The sequence below is a fragment of the Chionomys nivalis genome, chromosome 1 (assembly GCF_950005125.1).
Source record: "Chionomys nivalis chromosome 1, mChiNiv1.1, whole genome shotgun sequence".
NCBI lineage: Eukaryota > Metazoa > Chordata > Mammalia > Rodentia > Cricetidae > Chionomys > Chionomys nivalis.
In genome coordinates this window covers 67,301,149-67,316,337 of record NC_080086.1, presented here as the reverse complement: position 1 = coordinate 67,316,337, position 15,189 = coordinate 67,301,149, and the positions used below count along the sequence as shown (strand labels likewise).

The 15,189-nt window shown below is 44.1% G+C and overlaps 1 protein-coding gene and 1 long non-coding RNA gene across 3 annotated transcripts; one reads left to right on the top strand and one right to left on the bottom strand.

The window, feature by feature from the left end:
* Window positions 1-6,310: 6,310 nt before the first annotated feature.
* Window positions 6,311-8,763, top strand: LOC130881755 (probable N-acetyltransferase CML1). The gene is made up of 2 exons (XM_057781530.1): window positions 6,311-6,612; window positions 7,912-8,763. Exon 2 carries the CDS (start codon window positions 7,953-7,955, stop codon window positions 8,649-8,651), a length of 699 nt encoding a protein of 232 aa, XP_057637513.1. The 5' UTR covers window positions 6,311-6,612; window positions 7,912-7,952; the 3' UTR covers window positions 8,652-8,763.
* Window positions 8,764-10,059: 1,296 nt separating this feature from the next.
* Window positions 10,060-15,094, bottom strand: LOC130882468 (uncharacterized). 2 transcript variants are annotated; one of them, XR_009057837.1, is made up of 3 exons: window positions 12,194-15,094; window positions 10,589-10,784; window positions 10,060-10,144 (listed from the first exon to the last, which is right to left on the bottom strand). It is a non-coding gene; the product is annotated as an uncharacterized LOC130882468 (long non-coding RNA). The 2 variants fall into 2 exon arrangements; XR_009057836.1 differs by having other exon boundaries at window positions 12,362-15,094.
* Window positions 15,095-15,189: the final 95 nt, after the last annotated feature.

The window sequence follows — 15,189 nt, the reverse complement described above, 5'->3', positions numbered from 1 at the left end:
ACCTCCTCCATATTGGGTCATAGCCTTGTTTGTCCTTCTCAAGCCTGGGGAGAAACAATGCCCACTGCTTACACAGCTCTTCGTCCATCTTCCCCTGTTGGCTTTTCATCCAAGGGTCAGATACATGTGACCCAAGAAACCACCACTTTCTGTCTTTCTCTTCCCTCTTCCATTCCTCTCTCACCCTCTCACTCTCTCTCCTCTCCTCCTCCTCCTCCTCCTCCTCCTCCTCCTCCTCCTCCTCCTCCTCCTCCTCCTCCTCTTCTTCTTCTTCTTCTTCTTCTTCTTCTCCTTTCTCTCTCTCTCTCTCTCTCTCTCTCTCTCTCTCTCTCTCTCTGTAGTTTGTGTGTGTGTAGTGTGTATGTAGGCTGCTGTACTTGTGTAGGTCCACACCCACATGAGTACAGAGGTTAGAGGTCAACCTCTGATGTCATTCCACAGGGGCCATTCACCATCTTGTTGTGAGAGTCTCTCCCTGGGACCTGGAACACACCTATTAGACTACACTGGCTGACCAGAGAGCCCTAGCGGTCCTCTTGTCCCTCCTCCTCAGAGCCAGGATGACAAGGGCAGGCCAACATGCCGTGGACTGACTCTCTTGGAGATCGAAGACTGAGGGAGAACAGGGGTGAAGGCTTAGGAGAACCCAGGATTCGGCGAATGACAGACAGACACAACTCTAATGAGATCTGAATCTGCTGCAACTTTACTAAAATTCAAGCATCACTTTTAAGAGATTACAGAAGGAAGTTGGCAGACGTAAAAGTTTCCATAGAAAAATGATTACAGACAATTGATTATTCTCAGCAAGTCTTGTGGTCAGGGCCAGGTGGGCAGAGCTTTTCTTTGAAATTCGTCTCACGCCACTAAATCATATCTGTCCTCAAGGTAACCAAGGTAACCCAAACACCATTCTTCAACGGTGCTTCCTCATGGCCCTAAATCATATCTGCCCTCAAGGTAACTAAGGTAACCCAAACACCATTCTTCAGGATTCCACCCCCAGGGTTTGTTCCAATATTGAATGACTGACTTCATGTTATCAAGAATAGCCTGCCTTTCTTTCCTATCTAAAATGCTCCAGGGGTTTCTCATTCTGGCTAGCCTCTCCATAAATGGTAACTCATGCCATTCCATACATTTTCCTTCATAATTTACCCATCTTCTACCAAATCTCCTATGATGAGCTCTTTCTGTTCTAGGGTATCTATAAATTCCCCCAGAGAGCGAGCTGGAGTTTTAATCATAACATTAATGGCCTGAATCAAGGGAGGGAGCTGACGCATCAGTTCCTCCGTATTCAAGGAGCCGTCGGAAATGCTTCCTGGTTCCTTGAACAGATTAAGTTTTTGTCAAGAGAAAAATAGAACAGAAGCAGAGTCAATGCAAGAAACCATCGCCAGGAACAAAGTGAACGAGATCGTTGAGGCTAATCAGGCACCTCAACTCGAGCAGACTGCCAGGGAACCACCGGGGGCCAAGCTCCAGGAAGCACGAGCCCCTCATTTTGAGACGGCCACCACCTGAGAGGCATTTTGTCACACAGGCGGGACAGCCATGGATGTAGCACCAACATACCTGGCATTTGAATATGGAAGGTGAAGATCCAACGCAGGTCCTAATGCCTGTGTGGCAAGCGTTTGTCTGACTGAGCCATTTCCCCAGACCCCATATCCCCTTCCCCCAGCACTACATTCCAGCTAGAAATGAGTAGCCTTTGCCATGACAACACGGGTTCTGGACTTAACTCTTAATGTAGAGAACACTGCTCTTAAATGGGCTTATAACTACCCTTCAAGAGAGTCGGGTGCTTCCACTAACTTCTTCCTAGGAAACGACAATAGTTTATTTGTTTTCATGGTCAGAGGCTCACAAGGATGGAACACATCCCAAGGAGAAAAAGAAAGGCTTCACAAATCATCTTTGTAACGTGCATATTAATAAATGTACACATTGACTGCAGCAGCAGTGCAACCGTCCACACTGGAGATGTGTTTAGTAACTGCATTGCTTGCAAGACTGCTGTGGGGCAGCCTCGCCCCTGCACTGGCATTAGTAGTGCAGTTGGGCACAGCATCCTCGCCCCTGCACTGGCATTAGGAGGGTTGTGGGAACCCTCATCTCTGCTCTGACGTTAGGAGTACAGACAGCAGTCATCTGAAATATGAAAAAATAAACCACTGGGAGTTTGTGCCTTTTCTTCATCCCACGCACCATTAAGGGGAAGCTAAGCTCAACCCAGGATCCTACAGCTCCAGTGACATTAAAGAACTGATGATCAGAATTGTCCTCTGACTCCACGTGCACACTGCGGCACACTTGTTCTCCTCCCCCGTAAAGTGAAATGAAGTGAGTCTGGGCGTGGCGGCTCGTGCCTCTAATGCAGCCTTCTCTTTCTACAGTGCTGCTTTGGGAAGAGGCAATGTTACATAGCACTGGAGCCACTAAGGTAAAGCCACTGCCTCCTGAACAAAGAGTGGACATGTGCCGTCATCTGCTATCTTCAGGGTTAATCCAGGGGCTGGAGAAATGGTTCCATGACTACGTGTGCTGGATGCTCATCCAGAGCAGGTTCAATTCCATTCTCCACACGGCGTCTCACACTATGTGTAACTCTAGTTCACAGGATGCAATAGCCTCTTCTGACCTCTGCACATCAGATACCCAGACAGCATGAAGGCAAAACACCTATCCACAAACTATTACTAAAAATAAAACATTTTTCTTAAAAAAGAATTAATCCATTTGTACCTGTCAATCTCCTGTCCAAGGGACCATCCCTTGGGATAGTGGATTTACCTTAACGGGCACAGAAGAGATAAGAGGCTTATCTTACTTTATTTAGCCCTTTAATGAGCCAATACCTTTCCTTCCCAGAATCCTTGGCCCTGAAAGCAGTCTCTGTCTGAGCCATGAGGTTCCTTGTGTCTGCCCCTCTGTCCCTTTAGGGTGCTGGCCAGTGCCTAAGTTCACTTGCGCTGGTGTTCTGGGCTCCCTCACTCTGTCTGTGCAGCCCCAGTCCCACCATGTGTCTGCTTGTCCGCCACGTGCTGCCCTCCACACCGGGTTAACTCAAATGGCATGTCTTGTAGTAGGAGCTGCGGGCTGTGTTCCTGCCGCCCCAGCTCCAGGTCGCCTGGCTAGCTTATGCCCCGAAATAACAACACACAAACTGTATTCTTTTAAACACTGCTTGGCCCATTAGCTCTAGCCCTTACTGGCTAATTCTCATATCCCGATCAACCCATCTCTAATAATCTGTGTAGCACCAGTCTTACCGGGAAAGATTCAGCATGTCTGACCTGGCGGCTTGCTTCATCGTGTCTGACTCTGAGAGGAGCTGCCCTGCATCTGAACTCACTTCCTCTTCCTCCCAGCATTCTGTTCTGTTTACTCCACCCACCTATGTTCTAACCTATGAGGGCCAAGCAGTTTCTTTTTTAATTAACCAATGACCTTCCTCCATCAATGTCTGTCTATCTTCCTTGTAAGCGTCTAACTAGAAGGCTATGATAATCTTGTCTCTAAACTCACCTCTGTGGTCCATGCATTTCAGTCTTTGAATTCTCAGGATGAGCATCCAGAAGCCACTGCTAGAACTCCTTTTGTGACTATCAAGTTCTCCAGGACCCTAGTTCCCCCAGGCTAAGAAAGTGTCTGTTTTTCTTACCAACACTACAGAATTCCCCACAGCAATTAGGTTTAATCTATAGGATTGAATAAAATTCTTTTTTCCCCCTTTGAGATAGCATCTTGCTGCATAGCCCTGACTGGCCTCTAATTCTCAGTCCTCCCTCTCTCAGGCTCCTGAACTCCAGATTACAGGGTTCTTCCACCAGGCCTAGTTTGAAATCTTTTTTTATTTATTTTATTTTATTTTTTTGAGACAGCTTTCCCTATATAGCCTTGGCTGTCATGAAGCTCACTTTATGAATGGGCTGGTCTGAAGCTCAAGTGACCCACCTGCCTCTGCCTTCAGAGTGCTGACATTAAAGGCATGCACCACCTCCACCTGGCTTGAATTTTTTTAAGTAAACAGAATAAGTGGGTTTCCTCCATCCTAGTGTCTTGGGGCTGCAGTAATGACTAAAGTTGCACCAAAAGCATGGACCAGGAGAAGCCTGCAGAATAGCTGTTTGTGCCAGAACAAACTTACCAAGTGAGCTAGGCTAGCTGAGCAGTGAGCTGGGTGGTGCCACTGGTTCTGCCTCCTTTGAGCTGGGTTACAAGCATGCAGCGCCACACAGAGCCTTTCTTTCTTTTCTTATTTTCTTTCTAAGTGTGGGGTCGAGAGATCCAACTGAGGTTTCTGACTTGCAAAGCAAGCACTTTAGCACTTGAATTATATCCCCAGTGCTCACTTCAGTTTTGTAAGGCAGTGAACTCTTGTAAAGTGCTTGTATCACTCCACATGCAGGTCTATGATCCATCCATGACTGAGGTTGAGACTCTTTTCATATGAACTGTTTTAATTTTTCCTTTAACATATTTGTTAAGCATTTATAATCTATTCTAACTACTTTTTTTTTTTTTACTACTTTTTAGGATATTTATATGAATGCCAGTCTTTTTTTTTTTTTTTTTTTTTCAAGATAGGGTCTTATTATCTTCCTGGTTAGCCTTGAACTCAGAGGCCTGTACCACCATGCCAGGTCTTGGGCTGCCAGACTTCTTCTGTCATAATGAATTTAAAAATTGAAAGCAAAATGTGGATGTAGCTCCATGGCAGAGTGTTTGCCTACCAGCACAAAGCCCGTGTTACACCCCCAAAACTAGGGAACACACACATACACATACCATTGTATGTAAGACTGCAAGCCAGTTTTCTGTCTCAGAGTTTTTTCTTTGTTGGATTTGTTTTTGTCTCTTTTTTTTTTTTAAACAAGTTTCTCTAGCTGTCTGGTTTTTCTGAATTTCTGGCTCTCCTGGAACTTGCTCTGTAGACCAGGATGGCCTCATTCACAGAGGTCCGCCTGCCTCTGCCTCCTGAGTGCTGGAATTCTTAAACTGTTGCCACAGTGCTGCTCTCCCAGATACACACAGGACTTCCTTCTTGACCTTCTCCAATCACTGATTTAAAATGTGCTTTTGATGTCCTTTCTTCATTATCCTGAATAGGAGAGGAATGGCAGCAGCCTAGCATTCTATGCTTCCATGCAGAGAAAAGTATAAAAACAAACTCCAAACAAGGGAAATGGAAAACGAGTTATGGCACGTTTAGTCTAGCTGGAAGGCTCAGGGATTACATATCACCTTCCTAAACTACTCTTGATAAAGGGATCGTATTTTCTGTTAACTAAGTCTTGGAAATAAACCGCTGAGGGCTGTGGGGTCCAGGAATGCTCCCCGAGACTGCTGGAACAGCACAAAGCAGAGTCCCCGTAGTGGGGTCTCTAGTAGTGGAAAGGTGTACTCATTTTATTTATGTTAATATTTTTTCTATCCTCTCGAAAGCCACAATATAAACCTTTAGTAGACTCAAAACCTAATCTCAATTTCCAGCCTCCATCCATGGCATTGATCACTTCCAGAGGAAGGTTTCAACAAGACTACTCCCCTTGGCATCCACATGCTGCCCTCACAAAATAGTTGAAAATTTGGATCACCTCACAGAATCCAAGAACTTTCTTTTTAGCTTAATAAATCTCTGTTTTTTGAAATAAAGAAAACTCCACGGTTTAGCTGTGTTCCCGTGTTTGCACTCAGGTGATGTAACCTGTCCTTGCTCTTTCCATTGCTGTCAGCATCACAGCTGTCTTCTGAGAGGGAAGGCAGTTCTCTGAGTGAAGCCAGGGTTTTCTGCTGAGTCATACCCAGAGCCAAGAGTGAGCCCAGATGCTCTGCTGCAGGCTGTGAAGCTGCCCTGCTTATCCCTAGCTGACTGGTGCTGACCCTGGTCATTTCTGCACTAAATGCCCTCAAGTGGTGCAGATGTCCCTGTCTGGCCTGTGTCCTAATGGACAGGGCACACAAGTCTTCCACACTCAGCTAGTGCTGGTGTCTCCTCAGTCTATACTGAACGAGGCTCCCTTGCAAACAATAACCCAACTAAGCCCACAATGTTTTGGACAAACAAGACCTTTAAGCAATTAAGGAACAAAGTGCTTCTCATTGTGCCTAACTCTCAGCTATGGCACAGGGTTCCTCTTGGGAGCCCAGACTGACTGAATTTTCACGACATCCTGTTGGCCCGGGGCTTCTGCAGCATGCCACCTGCACACCTGGGACCCTGTTCTCCCAGGAACACCCACGTGTCTCCACTACTACCCTTGTCACTTTGCTTCCCCACTAAAATGCATCCTCATGGCCTCACGTGCATCTGGAATGGGATATGTGCACTACTTGACTGTGTTCTGGGTCCTGTATAGCCAGGTCCCTGCTGGTGTTAGACACGTGTGCCTTTAGGGACTCTCTTCCCAAGGGCTGTCTCAGGAGCTTCCCTGCCTCTCTCCCCTCCCTGCTCAGGAGATGAACCTTTTCTGAGGTGTTGGCTCTGCTCTGCTCATCCTTCTGAGAAGCCTCACTGTGCTGACATCCCAGCATCTTCTCCACTGGACTTTGTCACAGTTCTGAGAGTGTCCCATTCTCCGCTGGCATGAAAACTTCCTCAAAGTAAGATCCTGCCATAGCCTTCGCTGCACCTTGCTCAGAGCCTGCTTCTCTGACTACAGTGGTTCTGGGGAAAATGGAGCCAGTACAGCTTCCCACTGGCCTTCAGGTTAGGGTTGGAGGCAGAGGCAGTCACCTTCCACAGGGACACTCTGTAGAGACAAATGTTGCTCTCACTTGTAGGGAAGAAACACCTTGGCTCACCCATGTGGGTAGCATAATGTTCAAGCTCTGAGCAGGTCCTGAACTCAGGCAGCTGTGCCCTGTCTAGTGCCCGCCATCTGGATGGCATCATAGCTGGGGCTGAAAAAGACTCTAGCGCTGACTGAGACTGGTGGTGAGGAGCAGGGGCAGAAGGGCAGTGTGGGGTCCCCTAGGGTTTATTTTATCAAGACTAGGTAAAGCATGGACAGAGAAAAGTCCAGTTAAAGAACCTTGTTGCTGTGACAGGACATGGGAGCCCAGTGTGTGTGTGTCCCAACAGCACGCTGCTCTGAGCAGTTATGTGCAGGACCAGGCTGGCCTTGAAAGAGGGCAGAAGTAGCTGCAGTCTGAAGGGAACAGTGCAGGTGACAGCCCTTCCATGGGAGTGAAAACTGTTGAGCATCCACATTCCACTGTGATCTACAAATTATTAACCCAGAATCACAAGGTGAATGGGAGTGGACTCACATTCAGTTTCCAGCTCTGTGACCCTGAGCTTTATGATTAACAAATATCAAGTATCCAACCGGTGACGTGCCAACTCAGGTCTGCTCACCAGTTGTTAGGCAGACCCAGGCTATCTCAACTGCATGCGACCAGAGGCTGATGCCCTTCCAGACACTCTGGTTGTGCAGTAGCAGGTAAGACTGGCAGCACTGTGGGGAGGGTCTCAGCGTGGGACTGGAGTCCTAGAACTGCCGAGGGCTCAAGGATAAGGGTTTGCAGCAATGGGTGGTTTTGTTTGTTGATTTCTGCCAGCTCTGTAATCTAAAGTTTTACAGTGCTTGGGAAGGAGATCTGCAGGAAAAACCTAGAAACACAATGCCTCTAATGCACAGTCCACAGACAGTGACCTAATGGGTGCATGGGGTCCACCTGCAGCACTGGGCTTGTTTATGTACCTAGAGCTGCAGAAGGCTTCTAGAAGGGTGAAGAAGGATGGAGTCAGGTGTTGCTGGACAGACATGCTCCCAGTGTTTGTGTCTGCTTCCTGTCTGGTGACAGCAGAAAGATACACCCTTGAAGAGAGGCTAAATGGGTCTTGGGAGGTTGGGAGGCAAAAGGTCAGGTCACTTACATGGTTTCTTTCCTCTTCAGGCCTCAGGGAAAGTGCCAGCAGGTATACCTGTCTCTCCCGGATGCCGAGATTTGAGACCCAGAAATCTCCCATGGCTCCTATTCACATCCGCCAGTACCAGGACAGAGACTATAAAAGTGTCCTGGATTTGTTCATAAGTGGCATGGAAGAGCACATCCCCACCACCTTCCGCCACCTGCTGACGCTGCCCCGGACCCTCCTGCTCTTACTTGGGGTGCCGCTTGTCATGGTCCTGGTGTCTGGCTCCTGGCTGCTAGCTGCTATGAGCATCTTCTTTGTGCTCTTTCTGCTGAAGCTCCTTGCCAGACAGCCCTGGAAGGAATATGTGGCCAAGTGTTTGCATACAGACATGGCTGACATCACCAAGTCCTACATGAATGCACGTGGCTCATGCTTCTGGGTGGCTGAGTCTGGGGGAGAGTTGGTGGGCATCGTGGGTGGTCTACCAGTCAAGGATCCCCCATTAGGGAGGAAGCAGCTGGAGCTCTTTCACCTGTCTGTGTCCTCACAGCATCGTGGACAGGGAATAGCAAAAGCTCTGACCAGAACTCTCCTCCAGTTTGCACGGGATCAGGGCTACAGTGATGTCGTCCTTGAGACCAGCATCTTGCAGAAAGGTGCTCATGCCCTTTACATGAGCATGGCCTTCCGGAAGACAAGACAGTACTTCTTGGGTGCATTCTGGAGATTAGTGGATATTCCAGCAATTCAATTTAAGCATTCCTTTCCTTCTGCTTAGGAAGTGGAATGAGACCTTTGTTCCTGTGCAGGAAGCACATCCCATTCACTCTTCATGAACCAGTGAACCCTGTCATGTAGGCGTAATGAACAATAAAAACTCCTTGCTGGTGCACACCAGATTCTAATGCATGTGATGACTGAGTTGGGGGTTTGAAGGTTCTAACACACTCTTGGATTCTGGGGTGCCAGTGTTTTATATACCTACCCCTATTGTAGAGTTCTGCCTGTCTACCATGGGATGGTTCATGAGCTGGGCAAGGGGCTGGAGATTGAAACATGCACACACAAGGGGGGGGGTACACCCTGAAAACAAGAATGCTGAGAAGGCCAATTTTATTCTGTTCCAGGGCAGCTTATATAAGGCTCTCCTTGACTAATGGCCTCGTTCTAGCTCTGGGGATTTTTCAGCTGGAAGCCCAAGAGAAACCACTCCTCTGCCATCAGAAACTCATGAAGGTCTCGTGCTCAGAACAGCTGTAAGCATAGGAAAGCAAGTTGTTTACTCCAGCAGGCAAGGGGTCACAGAAAACTCAGGGTCTGAGCGTCTGCAGTCCCCAATACCCCATATTACAGATGCATTAGGAGCAATGCAAAAACAATGCATACATTTTGCTGTTGAGTCTGTGCACTAGAATTTACAGTTGGGCCGGAGGGGCAGCTCACCGAGCCTAAGGACACTTTGCTGATTGAATATAAGTGTGGGAATGAACATGGAAGTCTCTCTGTTCCTGTGTCCCAGGAAGTCATTGGCCTGTGGTCATTGACCTTCTCAGATTAGTGGCTGATATTTTGAGCCCATTTTTAAAAACTCCTTGACAGTTTTATACATGTATGCACCGAGTTTTCTGTGGCTTGGCCTTTACTCACACAGGTTTTTATTTCAGCTAAGCCCAGTCCAGATACAAGACAGGAACTCCCACGTGTTGGAGACTGATTCAAGCATCAAAGGCCTGTGGGGAAAAAGACTAACATCCCAGGGCCTTGAGCTGTTTTAGCTCATGTTCGTGTCCTCAGAGTGTGACTTTCATTAAGGAGAAAAGCAGATTTATATAAATTATAAGAAAGCTCATTTACCCCAGGACTTCAGGGAAAGTAAATTTCTAACCCTCCCCATCCCCCTTGTTTGCGGTTCAAAAGTCCTGTTGTCTTCATGTAGAGAGATCTGTTTTCTCAGAAATAAAATATGGGTCTTCACACACCCAGAACACTGCCCCTGACACACACACACAAACACACACACCTGCGCATGCAGTCACTGGAGTCTCCTTACAGGGACATTAGAAAAATTTGCTTTTACCACTTCAGATAACCACGATGCTGTCTTAATTAAACTTTCTGTGCAGCTATTTTCTATGCAGTGAAATGTTGAAGGACACTTAAAAGAATTCGCACAGTAGCTCAGAATTGAGAAATAAATGGTTATTTATTTAGGTGTAAACTCACAAATCAGAATCTTCTGCTTTAATGAACAACAGAAACTGAATCCAGCAACTGGAAAGAGAGCAGATGTATGTTCTACATCAGATTATATAGTATAAGAGGCCATGCCCCAATGGGCACATAACCACTGGCTGTAAGACTTCCTACAGCACCTCCCCTTTTGTTTAAATAAGAGAGTTCTAAGCCTAATTCAAAATTATATACAATAATATAGTCAATAATTATCCTATCCTAACTAGTATAATAAATAACTTGACGAAGTCATGAGAGGACAGTAACTACAACTATCTAGTTTTCAACCCCATCGAAGATCCAAGAAGGGAAATAATATTACTTGAGTAAGCAGGGAATGCAATCAAGCAACTTCCAAAATGTGCAACAAATGACAGAGACAACTGGCTACCTGGGCAATCACCCAAAGTCTCATTTGCAATGTTGAAGCAACCAACTTATAGACCACTTTAAGAGGCAGGAAATTTTTCAAAACCATCTTACCCTGTAATGGCAAGATTTGACAGTCCTGCTTATCCATTTCTGGACATCATGTATCTTGTCAGTGGTTGATGCATGGGCATTTCTTTTTCCAAAGGCCAGTTTTTCCAAGAAGAAAACAAGCTCTAAGTGGAGTATCTTCGGTGCTCAACATTCTCTCAAGAATAGATCGGGTGCTGCCAGGACCAATCGTGTCTCACTGAAACAGAACCCTAAGTTATTTAAATGCAATATTCTACAGCTCTTTGAAGTGGTTGAAGATGACCTGTCTATGCAGAATATAATCTCTATGTATCTAAAGAACCTGATTAGTCTAACTTTAAGCATGACAAACATAGATGACTATTGATCTATAACTCTTAATACCTATATAACTTAAAGACTTCATATTAGATAGAATATTATACAAAAACAAATGTGCTTCGAGACCAGCCTGGTCTACAATAGCTAGTTCCAGGACAGGCTCCAAAACCACAGAGAAACCCTATCTCAAAAAACCAAAAAAAAAAAAAAAAACAAAAAACAAATGTGCAACAAATGAGGACAATGAACTCAAAATATAAACAATGTATAAGTATCTTGATCAGACGTAGAAATGTACATCACAATATGATAGATATATATCAGTATATAAAATGTTTTAAGCAGAGGTAGAAGCATGCATGCATACAATATTCAATATAATTTAGCCTTGTATCAATATGCAAGAATCTATACCAATGTAATTGCCTATAAATAATAACTCACAAGTATTCACTCTATTAATCACTATTATTATTAGTGTGAGTAAGCTCATACTAATCTATTATCCCATCCAATTTTTCTTTTTCTTTTTTTTCGAAGAAATCCCTGAGACTGTACTCCCAACCCTATATCAATTATAATCAACCCCTAAATGATGTCCCTAACCCTGAGGACAAACTTTGTTAGGACAGGGGACATTGTCTTCTAGAAGTCCTTCCAGCTGTCATGAGGGCGATGTTCTTTCTAAAGGATCCTGTGAAAGTAAAATGATAGTTAATGTCCAAGATTACTGCCTGAGATAATTGCAAATAGTCTCTGAGTATTTGCTGGAAGTCTGGCCAGAACAGTGTAAAAAAGTGCACCAAATCAGCTAACCAAGTTGGAACCATCTTGAGCAGCTGGTACCCAAAACAGGTCTTGTAGTAGCACTATCAGTATCATGACATCATATCAACCAGGTGAGTTGTTGCGGGGTCCCATCTTCTTTCTGGAAACTTCAAAGATTACTGCAGGAAAATTCATTGTTCATTGTGGAAAACTTAAACATTATTGATATACACACACACACATATATATTCAATGGAAGGTATGATAGAGACAAAAGTAGTTATGAAGAAAAGTAAAATTGTTTTCTAAATGTTTTTTTTTTCTTTCTGTCCCATATCATGGCTCCTGATATGAGACAGGAACTCTGAATTTTTATTTTCACAATGTGTTTGGATTTAGAGAGGGTCAGAGCCAGTGTCCAATTCCAAAGCCAGCTCTAAATATTCATAAATACATACACACAAACATACACACACACACACATACACACACACACACACATATATATATATCTTTAAATGTATTTGTATCAGTTACCTGATCTCATAAATCAGATTCCTTTTTCTTGATGATCCTTAGTGGATAGTTAATTTTCCTTCTGTTGGCACCCAAACATCCAGGGTCTCTTGAATTTTTTTGAAGATGAGTATTTTCCTGCAAAGATAAGAACAGAACCCTGCCCCAACCCTTATGAAGTTTCCTTACCCTCTGTATGGTTGTCACCATTGTGGATGAGCTGTCAATTCTCTTTCTCAAGAGGTTTCTCCCTTACAAACTGTATCTTTATTAATTTTGATGGTATCCATAGTTTTTCTTCTCCTGTGGAAAAACCCCTTTCCCAACATAACACATCTTCTGGCTTCCATTGTGAGGTCAAGACATCCTTGAAATAAAAATGGTTGATTTAATTCAGAAGACTTTTCTATTATCCAATGTCTTTCTGCTGATGTTGACCCTTTCTCATTAGCGTTAAGAAAATTCAAGGTTAATAAAGCATAATATAATCTATTTCTGGGAGCATTTTTACCCCTTTTTATTTATTTAACATATCCTTTATTGTTTGATTTGATCTTTCTATAACTGCCTGACCTGTAGGATTGTGTGGTATACCTGTAACATGCTTAATATTATAATAAGCAAGAAACTGTTTCATATTCCTAGAGACATATGCTGGACCATTATCTGTCTTCTTTTGTGGAGGTATACCCATGATGGCCACAACTTCTAATAAATGCATGATCACTGAATTAGCCTTTTCTGAGCTTAAAGCAGTTGCCCAACAAGAACCTGAATGTCAATGGTGTGGTGTACATATTTTAATTTTCCAAATTTTGCAAAGTGGAACACATTCACCTGCCAGATTTCATTCCTTTGAGTGCCCTTTGGCTAAGTCCCTGCAAGTAGTAGTGTTTGGTTATAGAAAGAGCAAGTAGGGCATCTCTTTATAATATCCTTGTTGCCATGAAAAAAAAAAACTCTTTCCTTAAACCTTTGCTATTGACATGATATTTTTAAAGAAATTCAGAGGCCTGCAACATGCTTCCAATCAATAATTGATCAATTTCTGCATTACGTTGTGCTAGAGAACCTGGCAGACTGTTGTAGAAGGGGGAATGCATCCGTCCCGCCCGGCTAGCTTAGCCCCAAAATAACCACATGGAAATTGTATTGATCAAAACACTGTCTGGCCCATTATCTCCAACCCCTTATTGGCTAATTTAACCCATCTCCATTAATGTGTATCGCTACTTGACTGTGACTTACCAGCATGAGCCTAACCAGCATCCATCTTGGGCAGGAGAAGCATGTCGTCTGCCACATTGCCTTCTTCCCAGCATTCTGTTCTGTCTACTCTGCCCACCTAAGGGCTGTCCTCTCAAAAGGCCAAGGCACTCTCTTTATTCAACCAATGAATACAACACAGAAACAGAAGACCCTCCTACACTAGCAGACCTGTATGGGATTGGATGCATGTTAAGTATACAGGACAAAGCCTAGTCCTGATTATGTCTTGCACCTGGATAAATAATGAAGTCAATTCTGTATCATATGGTATAAATTCAGTGGTTTCAATATGTAAGAAAACTCTTTCTGCATATTGTGGATCAGTAACTATATTAAGAGGTTCTTTAAAGTCCCTTAGCACCACGAGAATAGCATATAATTCTGCCTTCTGGACAGAAGTATAAGGGCTTTGTTCCACCTTACTTAATTCTTCTGATTTGTATCCTGCCTTCTCTGATTTGTTGGTATCAGTATAAAAGGTGTGGGCTCTAGTTATTGGAGCATCATGTACAATTCAGGGAAGAATCAAAGAAGTTCTCTTTATAAGGTTAAGTCTATCGCTTTTGGGATAATTGCTATTAATTTCTCCCAAAAATTAGCACAAGCTCTTTGCCACGATTCATTGTCTTCCATAACCTTTTTAGTTCATCAGAGTGAAAGGCACTGTGCTATTGCTGGTCTATACCTGCTAAGTCTCACTTTACCTTTTATAATTAATTCAAAGACTTTTTCTACATAAATTTTTAATTTTTTACTTGGTTTATGTGGTAAAAAGATCCATTCTAAGATGATATCATCCCTCTGCATTAAAATTTCTGTAGGGGAAATTCCAGAAGGCAATATGACTAGAATACAATTAAGATTTGGATTCACGCTATCCACATGTGCCTCCTGTAATTTCTCCTCAGCAATTGTCAATTCCTTTTCTGTTTATGCTGTTAATTCTATGGGACTATTCAAGTCTTTATCACCATCTAAGGTTTTGTTTAAATGAATTATTTTTCTGGATTTCTGATTGAACATGCTCTGTAGACCAGGGTGGCCTCAATCTCACAGAGGCCTGCCTGCTCATGCCTCCTGAGTGCTGGAATTCTTAAACTGTTGTCCAGATACACACAGGATTTCCTTTTCGACCTTCTCCAGTCACTGATTCAAGCTGTGCTTTTGATGTCCTTTCTTCATTATCCTAAATAGAAGAGTAACGGCAGCAGCCTAGCATTCCTCCACTTCCGCTTGTCTTCATTGCACACATCACTGTACACCTTCCATGCAAAGAAAACCATAAACTCCAAACAAGGGAAATGAAAAACAAGTTATGGCACGTTTAGTCTAGCTGGAAGGCTCAGGGATTACACATCACCTTCCTAAACTACTCTTGATAAAGGGACTGTAATTTATGTTAACTAAGTCTTGGAAGTAAACCGCTGAGGTCTGTGGGGCCCAGGTTGCTCCCCGTGGCTGCAGGAACAGCACAAGGCAGAGTCCCCATAGTGGGGTCTCTAGTAGTGGAAAGGTGTGCTTGCTTCATTAGGTTAATACTCCTCTTATCACAGGAAGTGGGGACATCTCCCAAAAGCCACAACATAAACCTTTAGTAGATTCAAAACCTGACATCAATTTCCAGCCTCCACCCATGGCTTGGACCCTTCTACAGGTAGGTTCCTACAAGACTCCTCCCCTTCGCATCCACAAGCTGCCCTCACACGGGAGAGGAGTCTGCATAAGCACACTCAGAATCATCACCCACT

What these genes read in the sequence shown, in the direction of transcription:
- LOC130881755 (XM_057781530.1), top strand. Translation starts at nt 7,953, where the DNA reads ATGCCGAGATTTGAGACCCAGAAATCTCCCATGGCTCCTATTCACATC.